We start from the raw sequence: 22,499 nt of genomic DNA, 5'->3' as shown, positions 1-22,499 counted from the left end.
GCTTCCACATCCTTCCTATAGTGAGGCATCCAGAACTGGACACAGTACTCCAAGTGTGGCCTAACCAGTGTTTTATAGAGCTGCATCATTACCTTGCGACTCTTAGACTCTATCCCTCGACTTATGAAAGCTAACACCCCATAAGCTTTCTTAACTACCCTATCTACCTCTCCTACCTTCACTCCTGTCATCCTTTTGCTCTTCACATAATTGAAGAATGCCTTGGGATTTTCCTTTACCCTACTCGCCAAGGCCTTCTCATGACCCCTTCTTGCTCTTTTCAGCCCCTTCTGAAGCTCCTTTCTTGCTACCCTATATTCCTCAATAGATCCATCTGATCCTTGCTTCCTAAACCTCATGTATGCTGCCTTCTTCTACCTGACTAGATTTTCCACCTCACTTGTCACCCACGGTTCCTTCACCCTACCATTCTTTATCTTACTCACTGGGACAAATTTATCCCTAACATCCTGCAAGCAATCTCTAAACATCGACCACTTGTCCATAGTACATTTCCCTGCAAAGACATCATCCCAATTCACACCCGCAAGTTCTAGCCTTATAGCCTCTTAATTTGCCCTTCCCCATTTAAAAATTTTCCTGTCCTCACTGATTCTGTTCTTTTCCATGATAATGTTGAAGGCCAGGGAGCGGTGGTCACTGTCCCCCAGATGCTCACCCACTGTACCTAGTACTAGTTCTAGTATGGCATTCCCCCTAGTCGGCCTGTCCACACACTGTGACAGGAATCCATCCTGGACACACTTAACAAAACTCTGCCCCATCTAAACCCTTGGAACTAATCAGGTGCCAATCAATATTAGGGAAATTAAAGTCACCCATGATAACAATCCTGTTATTTTTGCACCTTTCCAAAATCTGCCTCCCAATCAGCTCCTCTGCATCTCTGCTGCTACCAGGGGGCCTATAGAATACCCCCAGTAGAGTAACTGCTTCCTTCCTGTTCCTGACTTCCACCCATACTGACTCAAAAGAGGATCCTGCTACATTAGCCACCCTTTCTGTAGCTGTAATAGTATTCCTGACCAGTAATGCCACCCCTCCTCCCCTTTTTCCGCCCTCTCTATCCCTTTTAAAGCACTGAAATCCAGGAATATTGAGAATCCATTCCTGCTCTGCTGCCAGCCAAGTCTCTGTAATGGCCACTACATCATGATTCAATGTATGTATCCAAGCTCTCAGTTCATCACCTTTGTTCCTGATGCTTCTTGCATTGAAATACACACACTTTAGCCCTTCTACCTTCCTACCTTTACACCCTTTATTCTGCTTCTCTTTCCTCAAAGCCTCTCTATATGTTAGATCTGGCTTTACTCCATGCACTTCTTTCACTGCTCTATTGCTCTGGATCCCATCCCCCTTGCATTACCCTTCAGAGAATGTCTGCCTGGCGTCAGTGGTCGCATAACCAGGACTTGTGATATGCACCGGCTGCTCATATGACCTGCTCCCATGGCTTCACATGACCTTGCCCAACAGTGAGCTGCAGTTGGTGGAAGGAAGGAGCACCTTACACTTCCTTTGGTAGAGACGTATCTCCACCCAGCCACTAAGCTTTGGAGATACACTGCGGTAACCGGCCCTTCTGGTCCAATGAGCCCCGACTGCCCAGTTACACCCATTCGACCTCCCAACCTATCAGTCTGTATGTCTTTGGAATGTGGGAAGAACAGAGCAACTGGAGGAAGCCTGACTGGTCACGGGGAGAACGTACAAACTCCTTACAGAGAGCAGTGAGAATTGAACCCTGATCACTGGTACTGAAAAAGCATTAAGTGAACCGCTGTGCTAAAGAACACAATGATTATAATAAGTATAACTAGTTATCTGCAGAGAGCAGATTGCAATGAGTTGCTATACTCTGATGCCTTTGGCACTGTCTGGTGCCTTGGTTTGTTAGTAATGTGTCTTTTGGTTTATTATTGTCAACAATGCAGTGACAAGTTTGGTTGTGTGCCACCTAGAGCACTGTGAATACCCCTTATCTGAGAAATGATGTGCTGGTATTGGAGAGGGTCCAGAGAAGGTCAACGAGAATGATTCTGGGAAATGAAAGGGTTACTGTACGAGGCGTGTGGATGGCTCGAGGCTGGAGTTTAGAAGAATACACGGGTATCTCATTGAAACCTATCAAATATTGAAAGGCCTAGATAGAGTGGATGAGAAGAGGATATTTCCAAGAGTGCGTGAATCTGGGACCAGATGGTACAACCTCAGAATAAAGGGGCATCGATTTAGAACAGAGATGAGGAGGAGTTTATTTAAAGCTGAGGTGGATAGTTTCTTGATTAGTCAATGTATCAAAGGTTACGGGGAGAAGGCAGGATAATGGGGTTGAGAGGGATAGTAAATCAGCCATGATGGAATGGTGAAGCAGACTCGATGGGCTGCATGGCCTAATCTGCTCGCATGCTTTATCTAGACAGATCAAGCCATAGAACAGAGCACAGAATATAGTGTTACAACATGAAGTACTTCTTGCACTGTGTTTGACCTACTAACCTGTATATCCTTGGAACCTGGAGCACCTGGAGGACGTTACTTATCGTTAATTTGTTTCCTCAGATTCTGCATATTTCTGCTATTTTGGATGAAGAGTCAGAGATGGATGAAGAATTCTTGGTTACTCTGTTCGACCCTGCAGGAGGGACAAGACTGGGTGACAGGACAGAGATACACATCACAGTCCTTCAGAATCAGGCACCACTTGGACTTTTTAGCATCTTCCCTCTAGGAAACAGGTCAGATAAATCTAATACAGAGCTACTTGCATTGGAAGTTAAGGATATTTTTGGGATCATTCTGCACATTCATCATCGTCATCATCATCATCAGGTGCCGTGCCCAGTTTGAGCTTTGACTGCCATGGTCCACACACTCCTGTTTTGGGTCAAGTGGATCAATTCATTAGCATTCATTTCCAGTTCTCTGGCTGCTGTCTCTATTATCATTTGTCTTTGTTTTCCTCTTGCTTTCTTCCCTCCAATCTTTCCCATAGTTACTGTGCATTCTAACTCCTCTTTCCTAATCACATGTCCAATGAAGTTACGTTGCCTTTTCATGATCTCATACATTATTTCTCTTTTTGTGTTTGCTCTGTTCACGACATCCTCATTAGATATTTGTTTCGTTCATGATATTCTTTGCATCCTCCTCAAAAACCATATCCCTGCTGCTACAATTCGTTTCCTCATGTTACTAGATTTTGTCCAACTTTCTGAGCCATATAACATAACTGGATAAACGTAACATTTCAGTCATCTGAGGTGGGTTGTCGTGCCTAGTTTAGTATTGGTCAGTATACTCTTCATTCTCGTAAAGGTGTCTTTTACCATCCCTATTCTTCTTTTAATGTTCAAGTTGCACCTGCCATCTGATGTCACCCAGCTTCCTAAGTAGCAGAAGTTCTGTAATTGTTTTATGTCTTCCCCGTTTATTCTCAGCCTGCAGATAGGATTCTCCTTCTTTTTGGATATCACCATACATTCTGTCTTTTTGCAAGTGATAGATAGACCCATTTTTGCACTTTGTTCAATAACTACATCAGTTAAGTTTTGTAGCTCTTCCTCTGTACTTGCAATTAACACAGTGTCATCTGCATAACTGAAATTATTGATATTTTCACTGCCAACTTTCTGCACATTACAGCAGTAAAATTAAATTACAATTCAAAGGACCACAGTACTGATGTTTATTTTAAAATGAATATTTCCTAAATTCTGCAATGGTGTAATTTTTTATTTGTTTGTGATATATATATAAATTTCCCTGATGTAAGTGTAGATGAGTGCATTAGTAATTTTCAGGCGAAATGAAGATTGCTGGTGTTGTGGATTGTATAGAATACAGGCAACTAATAAAATAGGATATCTATCAGTGGCAGATATGGGTGGTGAAATGACACATGGAGTTTAACGCAACCAAGTGTGAAGTGTGCAGCTTGGTAGGTCAAATGCAAAGAAACACTACACTATTATGGGCAAGATCCTTAAAAGTATTGATGAGCAGAGGGATCTTGATATCAAGTTCAGAGCTCCCAGAAAATGGCTACACAGGTTGATAGAATGGTTATGAAGACATATGGCATGCTTGCTTTGAACAATAATGACAAGTATGCCATTTTCCTACTTATTAGGCTGCAATTTAACTTCCTGATTTTTGTATTGAGCTCAAAAGTCAGGAAGTTATACTGCAGCCTTACAAAATCCAGATGAAGGGTCTCAACCCAAAATGTGAGACTGTTTGTTATTTCCATAGATGCTGCCTGGCCCGCAGAACATTTTGTGTGTATTACTTATAAACCTCTAGCTAGGCCACATCTTGGAGTATTGCATATAGTTCTGATCACCCTATTGTAGGAAGAATGTTGAAGGGGGCAGAAAAGGTTGCCTGGATGGAGGGCATGTGCTACATTAAGAGGTTGGACAAACCTAAGTTGTTTTCTTTGGAACGGCAGAGGCTGAGCGGAGATCTGTTAAGGTTTATAAGTTTATGAGAGGCGTAGATAAAGGCGAGAGATTCTGGAATGGTTCTGGAGGACTGGAAACTTGCAAATGTCGCTCCACTCATTAAGGAGGGAAGGAGGCAGAAGAAAGGAAACTATAGGTCAGTTAGTCTGATTTCAGTGGTTGGAGAGATAGTGGAGTCGATTGTTAAGGATGTGCTTTCTGGGTACTTGGCGGCATACGATAAAATAGGCCATAGTCAGCGTGGTTTCCTCAAGCGAAAATATTGCCTGACAAATCTATTGGAATTCTTTGAGGAAAAAACAGGCAAGATGGACAAAGGGGAGTCAGTGACTGTTGGCTATTTGGAACTTCAGAAGGCCTTTGACAAGGTGCTGCACAACAGCCTGCTTAACAAGATATGAGCCCATGGTGTTACAGGAAGGATACTATCATGGATAGAGCATTGGCTGACTGGGAGGAGGCAAAGAGTAGGAACAAAGGGAGCCTTTTCTGGTTGGCTGCCGGTGACTAGTGGTGTTCCACAGGTTTCGGCATTGGAACCGCTTCTTTTTGCATTATATGTCAATGATTCGGGTGACGGAATTGGTGGCTTTGTGGCCAAGTTTGCAGATGATACAAAGATAAGATGGAGGGGCAGATAGTGTTGAGAAAGGTGGGAGTCTATAGAAGGATGTAGACAGATTGGGAGAATGAGCAAAGAAGTAGCAGGTGGAATATAGTGCAGGAAATTGTATTGACATGCACTTCGGTAGCAGAAATAAAGGTGTAGACTATTTTCTAAACAGGGAGAAAACTCAAAGATCTGAGGTGCAATGAGACTTAGGAGTCCTTGTGCAGAATTCCCTAAAGGTAAACTTGAGGTTGAGTTGGTGGTAAGGAAGTCAGATGCAGCGTTAACATTCATTTCAGGAGGACTGAAATATAAAAGCAAGGATGTAATGCTGAGGCTTTATAAGACATTGGACTATTGTGAATTGCTTTTGCCCATTACAGTGCCAATAAAAAGTATTCCCCCCCCCCAGAAGTTTTCATGTTTATTGTTTTACAACATTGAATCACAGTGAATTTAATTTGGCTTTTTTTTACACTGATCTTTCGTGTCAAAATGAACAACTGATCTCTACAAAGTGATGGAAATTAATCACCAATATAAAACACAAAAAAGTAATTGCATAAGTATTCACCTCCTTTAATATGACACACCAAATCATCACTGGTACAGCCAGTTAATTTTGGAAGTTATATCATTAGTTAAATGCAGATCACCATGTGCAGTCAAGGTGTTTTAATTGATTGTAGTAAAAATACAACTGTATCTGGAAAGTCCAACTGCTGGTGAGTCAGTATCCTGGCAAAAACTACACCATGAAGACAAAAGATCACACCAAGCAACTCTGCAGAAGTGTTACTGATAAGCAGAAGTCAGGAGATGAGTACAAGATGGGGTGAGGGGGCAAGTGCTTTTTATAGGCACTGTATCTAAGAAAAATGTGCCGGCATTGGAGAAGGTCGTGAGGAGGTTCATGGGAATGATGCTGGGAATCTAAGGGGTAATATATGAGGAGCTCTGGGACTGAACACACTGGTGTTTAGAAGTATGAGAGGGAAACTCATTGAAACCTATTGAATAGATAGAGTGGAGGTGGGGAAGATGTTTCCTATAGTGCATGAGTCTAGGACCAGAGGGCACAACCTCAGGATAGAGGGACATCCATTTAGACCAGAGATGAGGAGGAATTTCTTTAGCCAGAGGGTGGTGAATCTGTGGAATTCATTTCCACAGAAGGTGTAGAGGCCAAGTCATTGGGTATATTTAAAGTGGAGGTTAATAGCTAAGAACATTCCTGTTCTCTGTTCTAATGGGACATCCTTCTATTCTGAGACTGTGTCCTAGACTCCCCCACTACTACTTCTGCTCTGAAGCGGAAACTCTGGTTGATGTAATTCCAGGTGACTGAGTCTAATTGTGATTCCCCCAGCAGCTAACGTTCGCATGAGGCACCCATTTTGGTCCATGAGAGTAATTCTAAACACAATATGGATTTGCACTGTTTCCAGCATTTTGTGTATGTTGTTAGGATTTCCAGCATCTGCAGATTTTCTCTTGTTTGTGAATGGATTAGCACTAGAATTGTTTTACATTCTGATATCAGGAACGTCTTAATGCTCCCTGTTATTTTATTTAGGACTCGCTCTCTGACCCTGGAAGAAGGCAATAGAACCTTGTATTTTAATATTTCTCGAAGTAATGGTTTAGAGAATAGAGTGACTGTGGACTGGGAGACACAATCTGGGACAGCATTTGGAATAAGTGAGTTGCATTTTTAGAAATAATGTGTAGAAAACCTGTCGCAAAAGGTTCAGCATAATCCTGATGAAGGGTTTTGGCCCAAAATGTCAACTGTTTATTCCCCTCCTTAGATGCTGCCTCGCCTGCCGAGTTCCTCCAGCATTTTGTGAGAGTTACTCAAGAGCAGTCCTAAGTCTTACAATCTCAGGGCAAGGAGTTGAACAGAAAATATATACGTAATATAATCCAGTCATATCCTTGTAATATTAGAGACTTCAATTCAGAGTGTAAAATTATTTATTGAAGGAAGGAGCTTTAAATTCCATAAACTCATGAACACTGTTTCATTATTTGTCTTTTGCACTATCTCATTTTTAAATATTTATTTCGAGATACAGCACTGTAAGGGGCCCTTCTGGCTCAGTGAGCCTGTGCTGCCCAATAACACCCATGTGACTAATTAATCTGCTAACCCGTGCGTCTTTGGGAATTGGGAGAAATCTGGAGCATGCGAAGGAAACACATCTGGTCATGAGGAGAACATATAGACTCCTATAGGCAACGGTGGGAAGTGAACCTGTGTTGCTGGCACTGTAATAGACTTACTCTAACTGCCGTACTGAGTTGCTGCCCTCTTTCAGGAGCAGCATCTTCCCCTTCAGCATCAGATTCCTGAACTGTCCACGGGCCCCCGAACACTACCTCACCATTCTGCTTTTGTGAACTCTGGGAGAAAACTAACAACGTATGGTCGTGACATCCTTGACAAAGCTGGCAGCTCAAGAAAAGCTCAGAAACGTCGCATGTACATTTCCCTCCTTAGATGCTGACTGACTTGCTGTGTTCCTCGAGCATTTTGTGTATGTTACTCAAAATTTTCAGCATCTGCAGAGTTACTTGTGTTTAAATATTAGAGTCGTGGAGTCATAGAAAAGTACAGCACAGAAGCAGGCCCTTCAGTCCATCTAGTCTATGCCGAACCATTTAAATTCTTATCTTTAGTGGCTGATTTGATTGGAAATGTATGCATTATAACAATAGTTCAAAGTAAGTTTTTTATCAAGGTGTATATATATATATATATATATATATGTCACTCCGTACAACCCTGAGATATGAACTCTCTTGGAGAGGCTGCTGGGTTCGAGGTGCTTCCCTCGGAGAGGCTGTTGGTTCGATCAGTTTCTCTACCCAAAGCTCTTGGAGATGTTATAGAAATTCTGAGATTTATGGATTGGACCGTAGCGTATATTGTCTTCTTTCAGTTCTGTATTTTTCTCATGTTCTCGCCCATTCTTTCTTGTTGCAGATCGGCGAGCTGGGGTTTGGGATTTGATGTTCTTGTCATTGATTCTCAGTGTGCCTGATCTGTTAGTTTTTGTGCGAGGGAGGGTTGGGGAGTTGGGGGGGGCGGTGCAGTGGTTGTGGTTTGGAGCTTTTGTTTTCTTTTTACTTTTCACGTGGGACTGGGGATTGGTGTCTTTTCTTTCAACCACTTCTATGCTTATTCTGTATTTTATGGCTATCTGGAGAAGACAAATTTCAGAGTTGTGTTCTGCATACATATTTTGATCATAAAATGAACCCTTGAACCTTTGAGATGATTAGATGGCATTGGGCAGCACCAAGCAAATAGGGGAGGGCAGCACTGGGCAAACAGGGGAAGGCAGCACTGGGCAAACAGGGGAGGACAGCACTGGGCAAACAGGGGAGGGCAGCACTGGGCAACAGCAGAGGGCAGCACTGACCAAGCACCAGAGGGCAGCAGCGAGCAAACACCAGAAGGCAACATAAGTGGGTGGGGCCAGCCTCCAACCCAGAGTAGATTCCAGTACACCCACAGAGACCTCCCCCATACCGTCTTGACATTTCCTCCCTTGGATAACAGCAACAGGCAATCCCATGGCCGAGGCCCAGACCTTGCCACAACCAAAGCAATGCAGCTCTCCCGCCGTCAGTCTCACCGATGAACCGGTGAACCTGACTCACAGTGTTCTATGTTGCTGATGTCCAATAGGGCCTTGTGATCACAATACAGATATCCAAGACAATTACTCGTACCTTTTTTTGGACTGCATATCATCCAATGGTACAACGATATCAGAGCCCCAAGCTGAGAGCTGGGGTTGGGTGTGGGGATACAGGCAGCATGAAACAATGGTCATGGTGGTGAGGCCTGCAGAGTCTCTCAGGGTTCAGTCCCTGGAGAAAAGTGCAATTAAGCCACAGATAAGGGCAAGGATGTGTAGAGGAATAATCTAAATTGTTCTGAGGAGTGGGTTGTAAGTGTTCTTGAATTCAATGGCCTTCACAGTTCTGCAATTATACAGATCTGAAGCAGACCCTGAAGACTTTTTTAGTAAAATGTATCTTTGTATAAGATGTAATTTGTCAATGATAAGTAAATCATTAAAACTTTCGAAGCAACGTTATACAAAGTCATAGAGCACTACAGCACAGAAACAGGCCCTTTAGCCCATCTAATCCATGCCTAGCTGTTAGTTCTATCAACCGGTACCTGGACCATAGTCCTCCATACCCTTCCCATCCATGTACTTATCCAAACTTCTCATAAGTGCCACGGTAGCATGACAGTTAGCGTGTCACTGTTACAGCTTGGGGCAACGGAGTTTGGAGTTCATTTCTGGTGATGTCTGTAAAGGGTTGTACGTTCTCCCCATGACCGTGTGAGATTCTTCTGGGTGCTCTGGTTTCCTCCCACAATCCAGTAGGTTAATTTATCATTGTAAATTGTCCGTGATTAGGCAACTGGTGAGTTGCTGGATGGTGCGGCTCAAAGGGTTCAGTGCTGTATCTCTAAATAATTCAATAAATGATAGTTCTGATGAATTATGAAAAATGTTTAATTAATATCCACGATGTTCTTATCTTTTCAGAGGGTGATATTCTGGTGTTGTCCACAGTGCAGAATTTCCCCAAAGTACTCGGATCAAGGTGGTGTTTCCTGACATTTAACAACAGTCTGTTTGGAATTTTTCTTCGAATAAATGGGAGTGACTGGAAGTTAGGTGCAGTGTCGACCCTGTACCAATGGCGGGGTGTATTTGTCTCAGTACAGGTAACAGAAATCCAAAATGCCCCTGAATTTCTTGTCTGGAATTATAATTGATATTTTTTGGAAACTGAAATAGGAAGTAGAACGTAGAACAGTTCACCACAGGACAAGCTCTTCAGCTCACAATATTGTACTAACCCGACTGAATTAGTAATCAAATGGCTCGCTGAACTACTCCCCCCTGCCTACACAATGTCCAGATCCTTCCATTTCCCCCACATTCATGTGCCTTCCTAGATGTCTCTTGAAAGTCCTAAGTTTTTTAATTTTTAATTTTTTTTTCAGATTCATCACAGTAACAGAAGTTAATAATGTCATTTTCTTACAGAACATCGAAGCACAGAATCCCACAAGATGTACGACCTTTGTTAAAAGTGATGTATCTTATATAATCATAACTCACAGTGGAATAACAGGAGTGAAAGCGTCCAATAACAGCATTTACAGCTTTACATTGCAAACTGAATTAACGTTGGTATGAGTTATATACAGCTTCCTGTTTTTAGTTATTAAATTGAAAGCTCAAAGTAAATGTATTATTTAAGTACATATATGTCATCATATACTATACTGAGATTCACTAACTTGTGGGCATCCACAGTAGATACAAAGAAATAGAATCAGTAAAATGAACTACAAAGACAAACAAACCAACAATGTGCAAAAGGTGACAAATTGTGCAAACACAAAAAAAAGTATGAATAAATAATACTGAGAACACGAGTAGAGTCCTTGAAAGTGAGTCTGTAGGTTGTGGAGTCAGTTCAGAGTTGAGGTGAGTGAAGTTTCTGGAGCCTGATGGTTGAAGGGTAAACCTCTTCATTTAGAATTGTTGAACGTGTTGCAGCAGGAGTTGTTTTTGAAAGAACAGAATCTATGACAAGGGAAAGATCTAAGGAACTATGATTAATTAATCATGTATTTCATACGTCAGATTTATTGAAATCAGGTTTAAGGTTAATTGTCATTCAACGATACGTGAATACCCATGATTGCAGCCATGAAACAGTGTTCCTCTGGGATCAAAGTGCAAAACACAGAATCAACAGTCATGCCGAGCACAAGGCACGCATAGCACTTATAAGATAGGAGTAAACATACAAGATACCAGTGAAATACAGTCAAACAAAAAAATATATAGTCCGAGTCCCCGAATCCATGAATGTTGCGGGAGTCTGCAGTTGAACACAATACAGCTTGTCATCTGCCGAGGAACGATAGGGGCAGCACTGACACAAGCATGGATGCTGCACCACACTGCCTCTGTCTCTCTAGTGGAGGACCTGACTCCGACGTCACGCTCTAGGTGTCTGCAAACAGGCGACACTCCAGCCTGAGGCCTTGTTGCGACCGAGGCCATGCAGCTCTCCCACCACTTTCCAATAAACCAATGAATTGGACTTACAACATTCCACACCACTAATGTCCAACAGGGTCTTGCAATCACAAGAAAAGTGAGTGGGATGATCACTCGCTGTTAGGCTGCGCACTATCTTCATGCACCGATGACAATAACTCCTTTGGTTGGCCCTGTAGAAAACCAACAACATTTACTGCTAGCCAAGCAAAACTTTTGCTCATACACACAAGCGACTCTGCAGACGCTGGAATCCAAAGCAACACGCACAAAATGTGGAGGAACTCAGCAGGTGAGGCAGCATCTTTGGAATTGAATAGATAGTCTACGTTTCTGGCTGAGACCCTTCTTCAGGACTAAAAGCTTTTAGTCTATAGAGCAGTTGGCTTTCCTACATTACTCTTCCCCAAATGCAGCAGAATATGTGGATCTTAGATCGGCCTTCACAGCCACCTGAAGACCGGCCAATGACAACCCCTTAGGAGAACATCATACTCCACTCGAGTATCCACACCACTACTTCAGCTAACGTTAAGATTCAGCGATTCAGCTGTCATGCATCAGCTCAGAGAAGTCAGGTCTTCAACAGCTGTAGGATTATCAGGCTTCCTTATTGCTAGCACAAGAAATTTGCAGATGCTGGAAATCCAGAGAAACACACACAAAATGTTGAAGGAACTCAGCATGTCAGGCAGCATCTGTGTAAATGAATAGACGGTCAATTTTTCTGGCCTATATCCTTCATCAAGCCTAGCAATGTATTCATATTTACTTATGAAGAAACACCATGGAATAGGCCCTCCCAGCCCTTCAAGCCGTGCTGCCTAGCAACCCCCAATTTAACCGTTAAATTTAGAATGACCAGTAAACCTACAGGTACATCTTTGGTCTGTGGGAGGAAACTGGAGCACCCGTCGAAAACCCACATACTCCACTGGGAGGATGTACAGATTCCTTGCAGATGCTCTGAGCTGTAATAGCATCATGCTAACTGCTATGGGAAGGGGGTAAAAAAACCAGAAGAAGAAGGTGTAGAGAGAGGAAGCAACCAATGTGCAAAAGACAACAAACTGTGCAAACACAAAAAAACCAGAATAATAATAAATAACTAAGCAATAAATATCAAGAACATGAGTTGGAGTATCCTTGAATGTGAGTCCATTGGTTGTGGGAACTGTTCAGTGTTGGGATGAGTGAAGTTATCCTTTTTTGGTTCAAGAGCCTGATGGTTGAGGGGTAATAACTGTTCCTGAATCCAGTGGTGTGAGTCCTGAGGCTCCTCTACCTCCTACCTGATGGCAGCAGTGAGAGGAGAGCACGTCCTGGGTGATGAGGGTCCCTGATAATAGATGCTGCTTTCCTGCGACAATGCTCCTTGTAGATGTGCTCAGTGGTGGGGATGACTTTACCCTTCATGGATTGGATTATATCCAGAATTTTAACATGTGTTAAAGGACAGCTTTTGAATAGTTTTGAAGGTTTTTGAAGAGGAGAACATTTTCTTTCCAGTGCCATTGAAAGGGTTCAGCCGGACGTGTCGACATTTACTCTTTTCCATTGATGCTGCCTGGCCTCCGGCATTTTGTGTGTTGTTTAAAAAAAACTTTCCTAACTCTTATCACATTTGCTGAAATCGAGTGAGGATGATATCTGTGAAAAATATAAAATTTCTTGCATGAAGAGAAGTGGAGGATATATCACAAGTTTAATACTTTATAAAAAGAATATAACTAATAAGATGAATTAGCATCAATTGCATTAATACCAAGCTGTATAAACCATTCTTTGGAGCACTACAAAGAAAGTATCTATACATTTTCTGGCTTGGGACTGATTTAAAATCAATAAGCTTTAAGTTTATATATTTATGCTTGTACTTAAGTTTTAGGTGCTTAAAAGAAAAAAAAAGATTATGGTTAGTTTTATTTGTCACCTGTACAATTAAAACATGCAGTGAAATGCGTCAAATGCATCAAATTAGATCAGTGAGGATTCTACTGAGCAGCCTACAAGTGTTGCCACACTTCTGGCGCCAACAATAACCTGCCCACAAGTCACTACCCTAACCCATCTGTCTTTAGAATATGGGAGGAAACCCCCGCAATCACAGGGAGAATGTACAGACTCCTTACAGACAGCAGTGGCTAGAAAGTTTTGCACTAACTGCTACACTGCTGTGCCACAAAGAAATAGATCCTCGTCGGGTCTATCTGGGGTGAACCTTTGAGTTTTTACAGACAAACGATAGAGTTAATAATTTCTAAGATCATAAAATGAGATTTTATTTTTGTTAGTTTTGTAAGTCCAACACAGGAAAAACAAATTGCAAGAAAAAGATGAGAGCCGAAAAGAATGGGTCTTTGTTCCTTACTTTAGCGAGACGCACACATATCACGTGGTAGCATCATGACGTATACGATTCACATATTTCTGCATATAATCTATAATGAATTATTTAATCAGATAATCAACGCTTACTCAAATGCTATCAAATGTATGTGCTATATGTGCCTCGTGCTGAGTATGATTGCTGGTACCGTATTTTGCACCTTGACTTCAGAGTAATGTCGTTTCATTTGGCTGCATTCATGTATGGTTGGATGACAATTAAACTTGACCTATTCAACTACATTACTGAAATATTAAATACACAACAATTTTCCCAATTGTTTTGTGTTTTTTCCCAAACTACTGCCTTGTATCCTCACAATTAGTAAGATGCCTAATATATGTTATCAATATACATGTTATTATTCTGATGATGTGATGTCTTCAAATGTTAAATCAAATAGATATAAGCTTTTTTTGTTAGAATTTTAATGTGTGATCCCTGTCTTGCTTTAATTTTTCTCCACAGATTCAATCTTTGATTGTCCCAGACAGCAGTGATGTAAAACACTTCACACAGGAAAACGAAGATTATTTGATCATCAGCAGTCAAGTGGATGCTCTTGACAGTAACTCAAAGGTTAATTTTGAGGTTACACTAATTTGAAATTGTGATGTTAATTTCAACATATTATTTCTAAAGTTAAAAAACAATAACTAAGTAGAACTCTTATCTCTCTGAAATAGTTAATTCAATGCTAGTAAATAGTTTAGATTAGATTATGAGGACAAGCAGTCCTCTTTTATTGTCATTTAGTAATGCATGCATTAAGAAATGATACAGTTTGTTCCTCCAGAATGATATCACAGAAACACAAGACAAACCAAGACTAAAAAACTGACAAAAACCACATAATTATAACATATAGTTACAACAGTGCGAGCAATACCGTAATTTGATAGAAGAACAGACCATGGGCACGGTAAAAAATGTCTCAAAGTCTCTCGAAAGTCCCAACATCTCACGCAGACGGTTGAAGGAAGAAAACTCTTCCTGCCATGAGCTTCCAGCACCACAAACTTGCCAATGCAGCATCCTGGAAGCACCCGACCACAGTCCGACTCCGAGTCCATCTGAAAACTTCAAGCCTCTGACCAGCTCTCTGACACAGAGCACCGAGCACCATCTCTGCCGAGCGCTTCGACCCCAGCCTCGGCAACAGGCAATAGGCAAAGCCGAGGATTTGGGGCCTTCGTCTCCGGAGATTCTCGATCGCACTGTAGCAGCGGCAGCGAAGCAGGCATTTCAGAAGTTTCTCCAGATGTTCCTCTGTGCTTCTCACAGCTGTCTCCATCAAATCAGGATTGTGCACGGCATCCTACTTCACAAATACGATATCAATTCAGAGTGGCTGCGCCGAATAGTATTCAAATAGTATTGAATTAATCAAATTTTCACCTTCATTATGCCTATTATACCAGAATGTCTTGGAGTCATAGAACACTACAGGACAGAAACAGGCTCTTCAGCCCATCCAGTCCATGCTGAACTATTATTCCACCTAGTCCCAATCACCTGCACTCAGACCATACCCCTCCCACCCATGTACTTATCCAAACTTCCCTGAACTGTTGAAATCAAACACATTCACCACCACTGTTCCCTCTATGCTGCACGGGTGCGCGGCCACGCAATAACTGAAATGATCCGGCGCATTTAGCCTTTGTTGTCGCGCAGGTAGAAGTTTGTATAATGTTAATATAATTTTAAAATTGTTAATCTAATTTTGAAATTATGCTGGTATAATTTTGAAATCTATGTTAGTATAATTGTGGATTGGCAATGGCATTGGACAATCTCGAATCTTGAAGTTGCAGTAAGTAGATAGACAGCAAGGCAAATAGATGGCGCAAAGAAGGAATCGTAAGGTTGTGTCCTGGATCATTCAGAAATGTGATGGCCAAGGAGAAGAAGCTGTTCCTAAGATGTTGAATGTGGGTCTTCAGGCTACTGTCCCTCCTCCCTGAAGGTAGTAATGCGAAGGGAGCATGCCCTAGTGGTGACAACCCTTCATGATGGATACCACCTTCTTGAAGCACCACCACTTAAAGATGCCCTCAGTAGTGGGGAAGATTGTGTCCAGGATGTAGCCGGCCGAGTTTACAAACCTCTGTGGCCCAGTGTTCCACCCAGAATGGTTGTTTATAGAAGTCTGTTGGGCTGGCTATTGTCTGGAACCGCAATTTTTATCGTGTAGTTAATGCTGCATTCATGGAAGTAAGTGGTCATACAGTGCAGCCATGTCAAAGTTCAGAGTAAATTTATTATCAAAGTGTGCATCTGTTACTATATACCTTGAGATTCATTCTCTTGCAACCATTTACAGGAAAATAAAGAAATACAATAGAATTTGCAAAAAAAAAACTATACATAAACAAATACTAACGAACAATTGATGTGCAAAGGAAGACAAATTGTGCAAAAAAATCCTGAGAATATGAGATGTAAGGAGTCCTTGAAAGTGAGTCTGTAGGTTGTGGAATCGGTTCAGAGTGAGGTGAGTGAAGTTATCTATGCTGGTTCAGGAGCCTGATGGTTGAAGGGTAATAACTGTTCCTGAACCTGGTGGGGTGGGACCTAAGGCTTCTGTATCTTCTGCCTGATGGTAGTAGTGAGAAGAGAGAACGGCCCGGATGGAGGGGGTCTTTGATGATGGACGCTACTTTCTTGTGGCAGCGCTCCGTGTAGATGTGCTCAGTGATGGGGAGAGCTTTGCCTGTGATGGGCTGGGCTGTGTTCACCACTTTCTGTAGCCTTTTCCCTTCCTGGGCATTGGTGTTTCCATTCCAGCTTGTGATAGGATTCTCTCCATTGTGCACCTGTAGATATTTGTCAAAGTCTTTGGTGATGTGCCAAATTTATACAAACTTCTAAGTAGAGGTGCTGCCATGCCTTCTTTGGGCAGCAGTCATCGCAATTCTTTGTAGGGACTTGCGGCCAGATGCCTCGTAATTCCCATACCAGACAGCGATGTAGCTGGTCAGGACACACTTGATGGTGCTGCTGTAAAGATTGGCTAAAATGGGGAGAGGTGGAGCCTCACTCACCTCAATCTCGTCAGCAAGTGACCAAAGAGGTGGTACTGAGGGACCGGGGAGATCATCTGTCATATCCCTGAAACTTGGCGCTCCGAATTCTCCCCGTGGAGGTGCCGTGCGTGTGCAATGAGGAGTGATCAGCATGCAGCTTCCCAAACTCCACAATCGTCTCTTTGGTCTTGCCCACATTGAGACTCTGGCTCTTGTGCTCGCACTTTTCTACCAGCTGCTTGAACTTCTCTCTGCACACCATCTTGTCGTCAGTGTTGACGAGGCCAAGCACTGTTGTGTTATCAGTGAGCTTGATGATTCAGTTTGAACTGGATTTAGCAATGCAGTCGCGTGTCAGCAGCATGAACATCAGCGGGCTGAGAACGTAACCCTGGGGAGTGTCGATGCTCAGTGTGATGGAGCTGGAGTCGGTAAAGAGTATAACACTACTGGCGCTTCATGCCTGGGTGAGACCTGGGTGGTGGCTGGGAGCTCAGTAATCTTATGGCCTGGGGGAAGAAGCTGTTTCTGAGACCAGGGACTGAATGTGGCCTTTTTGTCAAAAAGTCCATTTACAGAGAGAAGTGTTCAGACCCAACCTGGACAGTTTACCCTTCAGCTTACTGATGGATTCGGTTTGAAATTGATTGAGCAGTTCGTTGGGCCAGAAGGGCCTGTTCTGTGCTGTATCTCTAAAATAAAAATAAAAATAAAAATTACTCTTAACTGTTTATTTCTGTGCTCTTACGTATTTTTATGCCTGAGAACAAAGTGAAATAAAATCAAATTTATATCTCTATTTCACCGTTCTATACACTGAAATAAATAATGTTTCAATTAATATGCTCACAGATCTATCGATGGAATGGGAATTCATTTATTTTTCATCAAAACCTACCGACCCGTAGTGCTACTGGCCTGGCTCTGTTTAAACAAGGAAATCTACTGTACCTGGCTGTTTCCCAGTTCAACAGAGCATCTGCCCTCTTTCAGTGGAGTGACGATCAGTTTGGCCAGCTCCAGAACTTATCTGTCTCTGGAGGGACGTACGTCAGTAGCGTGACTGCTGAGGGTGACACCTACCTTGCCTTTGGTAACACCTCCATAATTACTTGATCATCTTATTTTCAATAAATAATCAGGTTTCTACCAGTTTTGATTATTTTGTATTGGAACCCTTTGTTAATTAAACATTATTAATCTTATTAGTAATTTTTAGATGGATATTTTTAAATGGAATTTAATTAGCACAGAAGTTCTTGTGGAATAATTATGCATTGAGAATGTTCTGTACTATTGCTGTTCAATGAAGCTGTGGGAATGTTTGTTAGGGATTATCCTGGTGTTATGGAATTATGAGTATCATATTTATGGATTAATTGAAATATGACCAGTCTTCAGGAAATAGGACTATTTTTAATAAAGTTATAAGCTGATTATTTAGTTCAAGAAGACAAGAATATAAAAGCAAGGATATCATACTGATTCTTTATAAGACATTGGTTAGCCTACATTTGGATTACTGTGAGCAGTTTTGGGCTCCATATCTAAGAAAGGATGTGCTGACGTTGGAGAAGGTCAAGAGGAAGTTAATTAGAATTATTCCAGGAATTAAAGGGTTAATGTATGAGGAGCGTTTGGTGGCACTGGGCCTGTACTCACTAGAGTTTAGAAGAATGAAGGAAAATCTCATTGAAACCAATTGAAAGACCTAGACAGAATGCATGTGCATATGGAGAGGATGTATCCTATAGTAGGAGAGTCTAGGACCAGAGAGCACAGCCTCAGAATAGAGGGATAAACCTTTAGAAAAGAAATGAGGAGGAATTTCTGCAGTTAGAGGGTAGTGAATTTGTGGACTTTATTGCCACAGACAGCCATGGAGGTCAAGTCATTGGGGATATTTAACGCGGAGTTTGATAAGCTTTTGAATAGTCAGGGTGTCAATGTTTATAGGGAGAAGGTGGGAGAATGGGGTTGAGAGGGAAAATAAATTAGTTGTGGCCGAGCAGAATTGGTGGCCCAAATGGCCTAATTCTATTCCTATGTCTTATGGTCTGTACCTTAAATTCAACTAATGTCTTAAGGTTCGTTTACTAATCACTGAGTGTGGTTACTGATTCTGTTTGAATGGTGAAACAGACACGATGGGCCGAATACTCTAATTCTGCTCCTTTGTCTTGTGTTCTTATTGAAACTACGTGTGGGAAGATAATAAGTGAATGTTTGTATGAATTGGTGATCATTGAAAACTTTAGTGTGAGATCGCGGAAGACATTAATTGACTGTCTCCTGCATTAGCACAGAATCAGAACCAGGCTACTGGGTAATCAATTTAAATATTTTGAAGAAATGCCTACCTTTGGAGCATGTCCACCATGGGCATTCTCCGCAGGGTAAACAATTGCAATTTCTTCTGGACATACTTGCTGCAGTATTGTGTCAGAATTACACACAGCACTCCAGTTATGGCTTTATCAGCACATTCCACCTTGGATTTGGATTTGTGATAAATCTGTCTGGCTACGGTTTAAATCTCCGACCATATCTGACCTTCCTATTCAAACACACACATTGTTTCCAAGGAATTACCTGCTAGTAATAATTCCTCTCCCAATGTAGTGTTTTGTTATCCAACATTCAGAAACAGAATCAGGTTTAATATCACTGGCATATGTCATGAAGTTTGTTAATTTTTCACCAGCGGTACACTGCAATACATAATAATAAAACAGCTATAAATTACAATAAGAAATATATGTATACATAAAATAAAATTAAATAAATAGTACCAGAAATAGAAAAAATGAAAAAAAAAGTAGTGTACGTGGGTTCATTGTCCATTCATGGATACAAGGATGTTGCCTGGATTGGGGAGCATATCTTATGAGAATAGGTTGAGTGAACTTGGCTTTTTCTCCTTGGAGCGACGGAGGATGAGAGGTGACCTGATAGAGGTGTATAAGATGATTGATTGTGTGGATAGCCAGAGGCTTTTTCCCAGGGCTGAAATGGCTAACACAAGGGTGCATAGTTTTAAGGTGTTTGGAAGTAGTTATGGGGGGATGTCAGAGGTAAGTTTTTCACACAAGAGAGTAGTGCGTTTGTGGAATGCACTGCCAGCAAAGGTAGTAGAGGCCAATACAATAGGGTCTTTTAAGAGTCTCTGATAGGTACATAGAACTTGGTAAAATAGAGGGCTATGCGGTAGGGAAATTCTAGGCAGTTTCGAGAGTAGGTTACATGGTCGGCACAACATTGTGGGCTGAAGGACCTGTAATGTGCTGTAAATTTCTATGTTCTATGATTCAAAAATCTGATGGTGGAGGGGAAGAAGCTGTTCCTGAAGCATTGAGTGTCTGTCTTCAGGCTCCTGTACCTCTTCCCTGATGGTAGTAATGAGAAGAGAGCATGTCCTGGGGGATGGGGGTCCTTAAGGACGGATAACGCTATTGTTGTTAACTACTGCTCAATTCAGGAACAGCTTTTATTTCCTGAAGACTGGTTCACATTTCACATAGGAGTTGCAGCACAGAAGCAGAGATCTTGTAATTGTACCAAGGTGGTTCACAGTAAGGTTGTTATTAAAGTGTCATTGGTTGACAGGTGTTCTTGAAAGAAGAAAATTGCCGCACTTACTGATCTGAACTACACATGTTTTGGTGTGGGGATAAGAAAATTGTTCATCCAGTCTAGTGGACCACAGTAGAGCTGACAAAGCTGAAACAAGATTTTGTGCCAGACACAAAGAGTGATAGAACATTACAGCACAGAAACAAGCCCTTCATATTCCATATGCTAAACTATTATTTTCCTAGTCCCATTGTCCTGCACTGAGAAAATGGACAACCAAACCCCTCCCATCCATTATTTACCTAAACTTCTCCAAAATGTTGAAATTGAGCCCCCGTTCATCACTCACTGGCAGCTTGTTCCACACTCGCACCACCCTCTGAGTGAAAAAGATCCCCTCATGTTTCCCTTAACCATTTCACCTTTCACCCTTCTAGTCTCACTCAACCTCAGTGGAAAAAACCTGTTTGCACCCCTCATAATTTTGTATATCTCTATTAAATCTCCCCTCATTCTTCTACATTCCAGGGAATGAACTCTTCGCCTATTCAACCTTTGCCTATAACTCAGGTCTTCATGTTCCAGCAACATCTTTGTAAATTTTCTCTGCATTGGAGGGGTGACTCATGACAGAGCATGAACATGTGAAGACATCTCATTGTGTGTTCAGCAGAATTCCCTGGTCAACGCTGTCACTTTTTCCCATTAGATATTAATTTCAAAGTCAAAGTAAAATTTATGATCAAAGTAGAGTCACAGAGCACAGCAAAGAAACAAACCCTTTGGCCCGTCTAGTCCATGCCAAACTTATTCTGCCTAGTTCCATTGACCGGCTGCTGGACCACAGCCCTTCATACCTCTCCCATCCGTGTAATCGTCCAAACTTCCCTTAATGTATATATTCTAAATTGAGAGTACATTTGCTATCAAAGGTATGTATACTATATACATTGTAACATTCAGTCACAAAACAAAGAAACACTATAGAACCCATTAAAAAAACACCTGATGTTAGAAAGAAAATCATACAAACAATAAAAGTAAGCAAGTAACATTCAGAACTGATGGTCATGAAGGTGAGTCCATTGCCACGATGCCAGTTACCACTCAGCCGGTTCAGGAGACCGTTAGTTGCAGGTTACAGACTCAATTCGGCACAGAGACGAGTCAACCTCACGGAGCAATGAGCTGAACTGGCCCCGACACACAAACCTTTCAATCTGGCTCGGCGCTGAAGTTGGCCAAACTACCTGAAGATTAATTTTCTTGCAAACGTTTACAGTAAAATAAAGAAATACAATAAAATTTACAAAACAAAACATACATATCAAAGGCAACCAAAGACAAATCGAGCAAATAAAAAAAAATGAGAAACTTAGTTGTAGAGTCCTTGAAAATGAGTCAGTAGGTTGTGGAATCAGTTCAAAGTTGAGGTGGGTAAAGTTATCCATGCCAGTTCAGGAGCCAGAAGGGTTAGGGTAACAACTGTTCCTGAACCTAGTGATGTGGGATCTAAGGCTTCTGTACTTCCTGCCAGGTGGTAGCAGTGAGAAGAGAGCATGGCCTGGATGGTGGGGGTCCTTGAAGATGGATGCTGCTTTCTTGTGGCAGTGCTCCTTGTAAATGTGCTCAATGGTGTTAGAATTGTGTTAGAAATAGCTTATTTCTGATCTCTGAGAGCATTGTTATTATCAAACAGTTCTCCCCGATACTTTGCGGGTCTTTTTAGGTATGAGAGTTTATTGGCATTAAATAAGCTTACATTTATTGTGCTTCACAGGCAACCACACTTCCTGTCACGTGTACGTTTGGAGGGCAGAGCAGCCCTTTTTAAATGTGGTCCAGACTATTCCTGTCAATACCGTGAGAAGCATTGATCTCTTTGCACCTCCTGGCATGGGTAAGACTGTGGAACTGAACTCATCAATGTGGAAACATTGATGGAAAAATTAGCATAGGCAGAAAGATAGATCGTAAAATTTACAATAACTTTGTATCATTGATGACTGATTGAAGCTTCATATTTTACAGATTTGAAATAATTCCAAAGATAATTACTCTTCCTGCCACTTCACATCAGCAGACACATCATCCAGAATCAGACAATCTCCATGGGCTCAGCAACTTGGGCGATACTATTTATTTTTTGTGTGACTGTATGTTTACTACTATCTTGTTTAGTTATTGAGATATAGCATGGAATCAGCTCTTTAAGCTACGCCCCTGGCAATCCCCCGATTTAACCCTAGCCTAATCACAGCACAATTTACAATGACCAATTAACTATACTCTTTT

The 22,499-nt window shown here is 41.7% G+C and overlaps 1 protein-coding gene across 1 annotated transcript in view; it reads left to right on the top strand.

The window, feature by feature from the left end:
- The window catches only part of adgrv1 (adhesion G protein-coupled receptor V1), a 525,473-nt gene that overhangs the window by 198,149 nt on the left and 304,825 nt on the right, over nt 1–22,499 (top strand). The window contains exons 43-49 of the mRNA XM_072281026.1: nt 2,587–2,762; nt 6,677–6,801; nt 9,678–9,765; nt 10,142–10,331; nt 14,071–14,181; nt 17,484–17,638; nt 22,076–22,104. Coding sequence (XP_072137127.1) covers nt 2,587–2,762; nt 6,677–6,801; nt 9,678–9,765; nt 10,142–10,331; nt 14,071–14,181; nt 17,484–17,638; nt 22,076–22,104 — 874 coding nt within the window. The remainder of the gene's footprint in view (nt 1–2,586; nt 2,763–6,676; nt 6,802–9,677; nt 9,766–10,141; nt 10,332–14,070; nt 14,182–17,483; nt 17,639–22,075; nt 22,105–22,499) is intronic.

This window comes from Mobula birostris, chromosome 17 (assembly GCF_030028105.1).
Source record: "Mobula birostris isolate sMobBir1 chromosome 17, sMobBir1.hap1, whole genome shotgun sequence".
In the NCBI taxonomy this organism is placed as follows: domain Eukaryota; kingdom Metazoa; phylum Chordata; class Chondrichthyes; order Myliobatiformes; family Myliobatidae; genus Mobula; species Mobula birostris.
The sequence above is the reverse complement of the archived record's forward strand: the minus strand, read 5'-3'. Positions and strand labels throughout refer to the sequence as shown.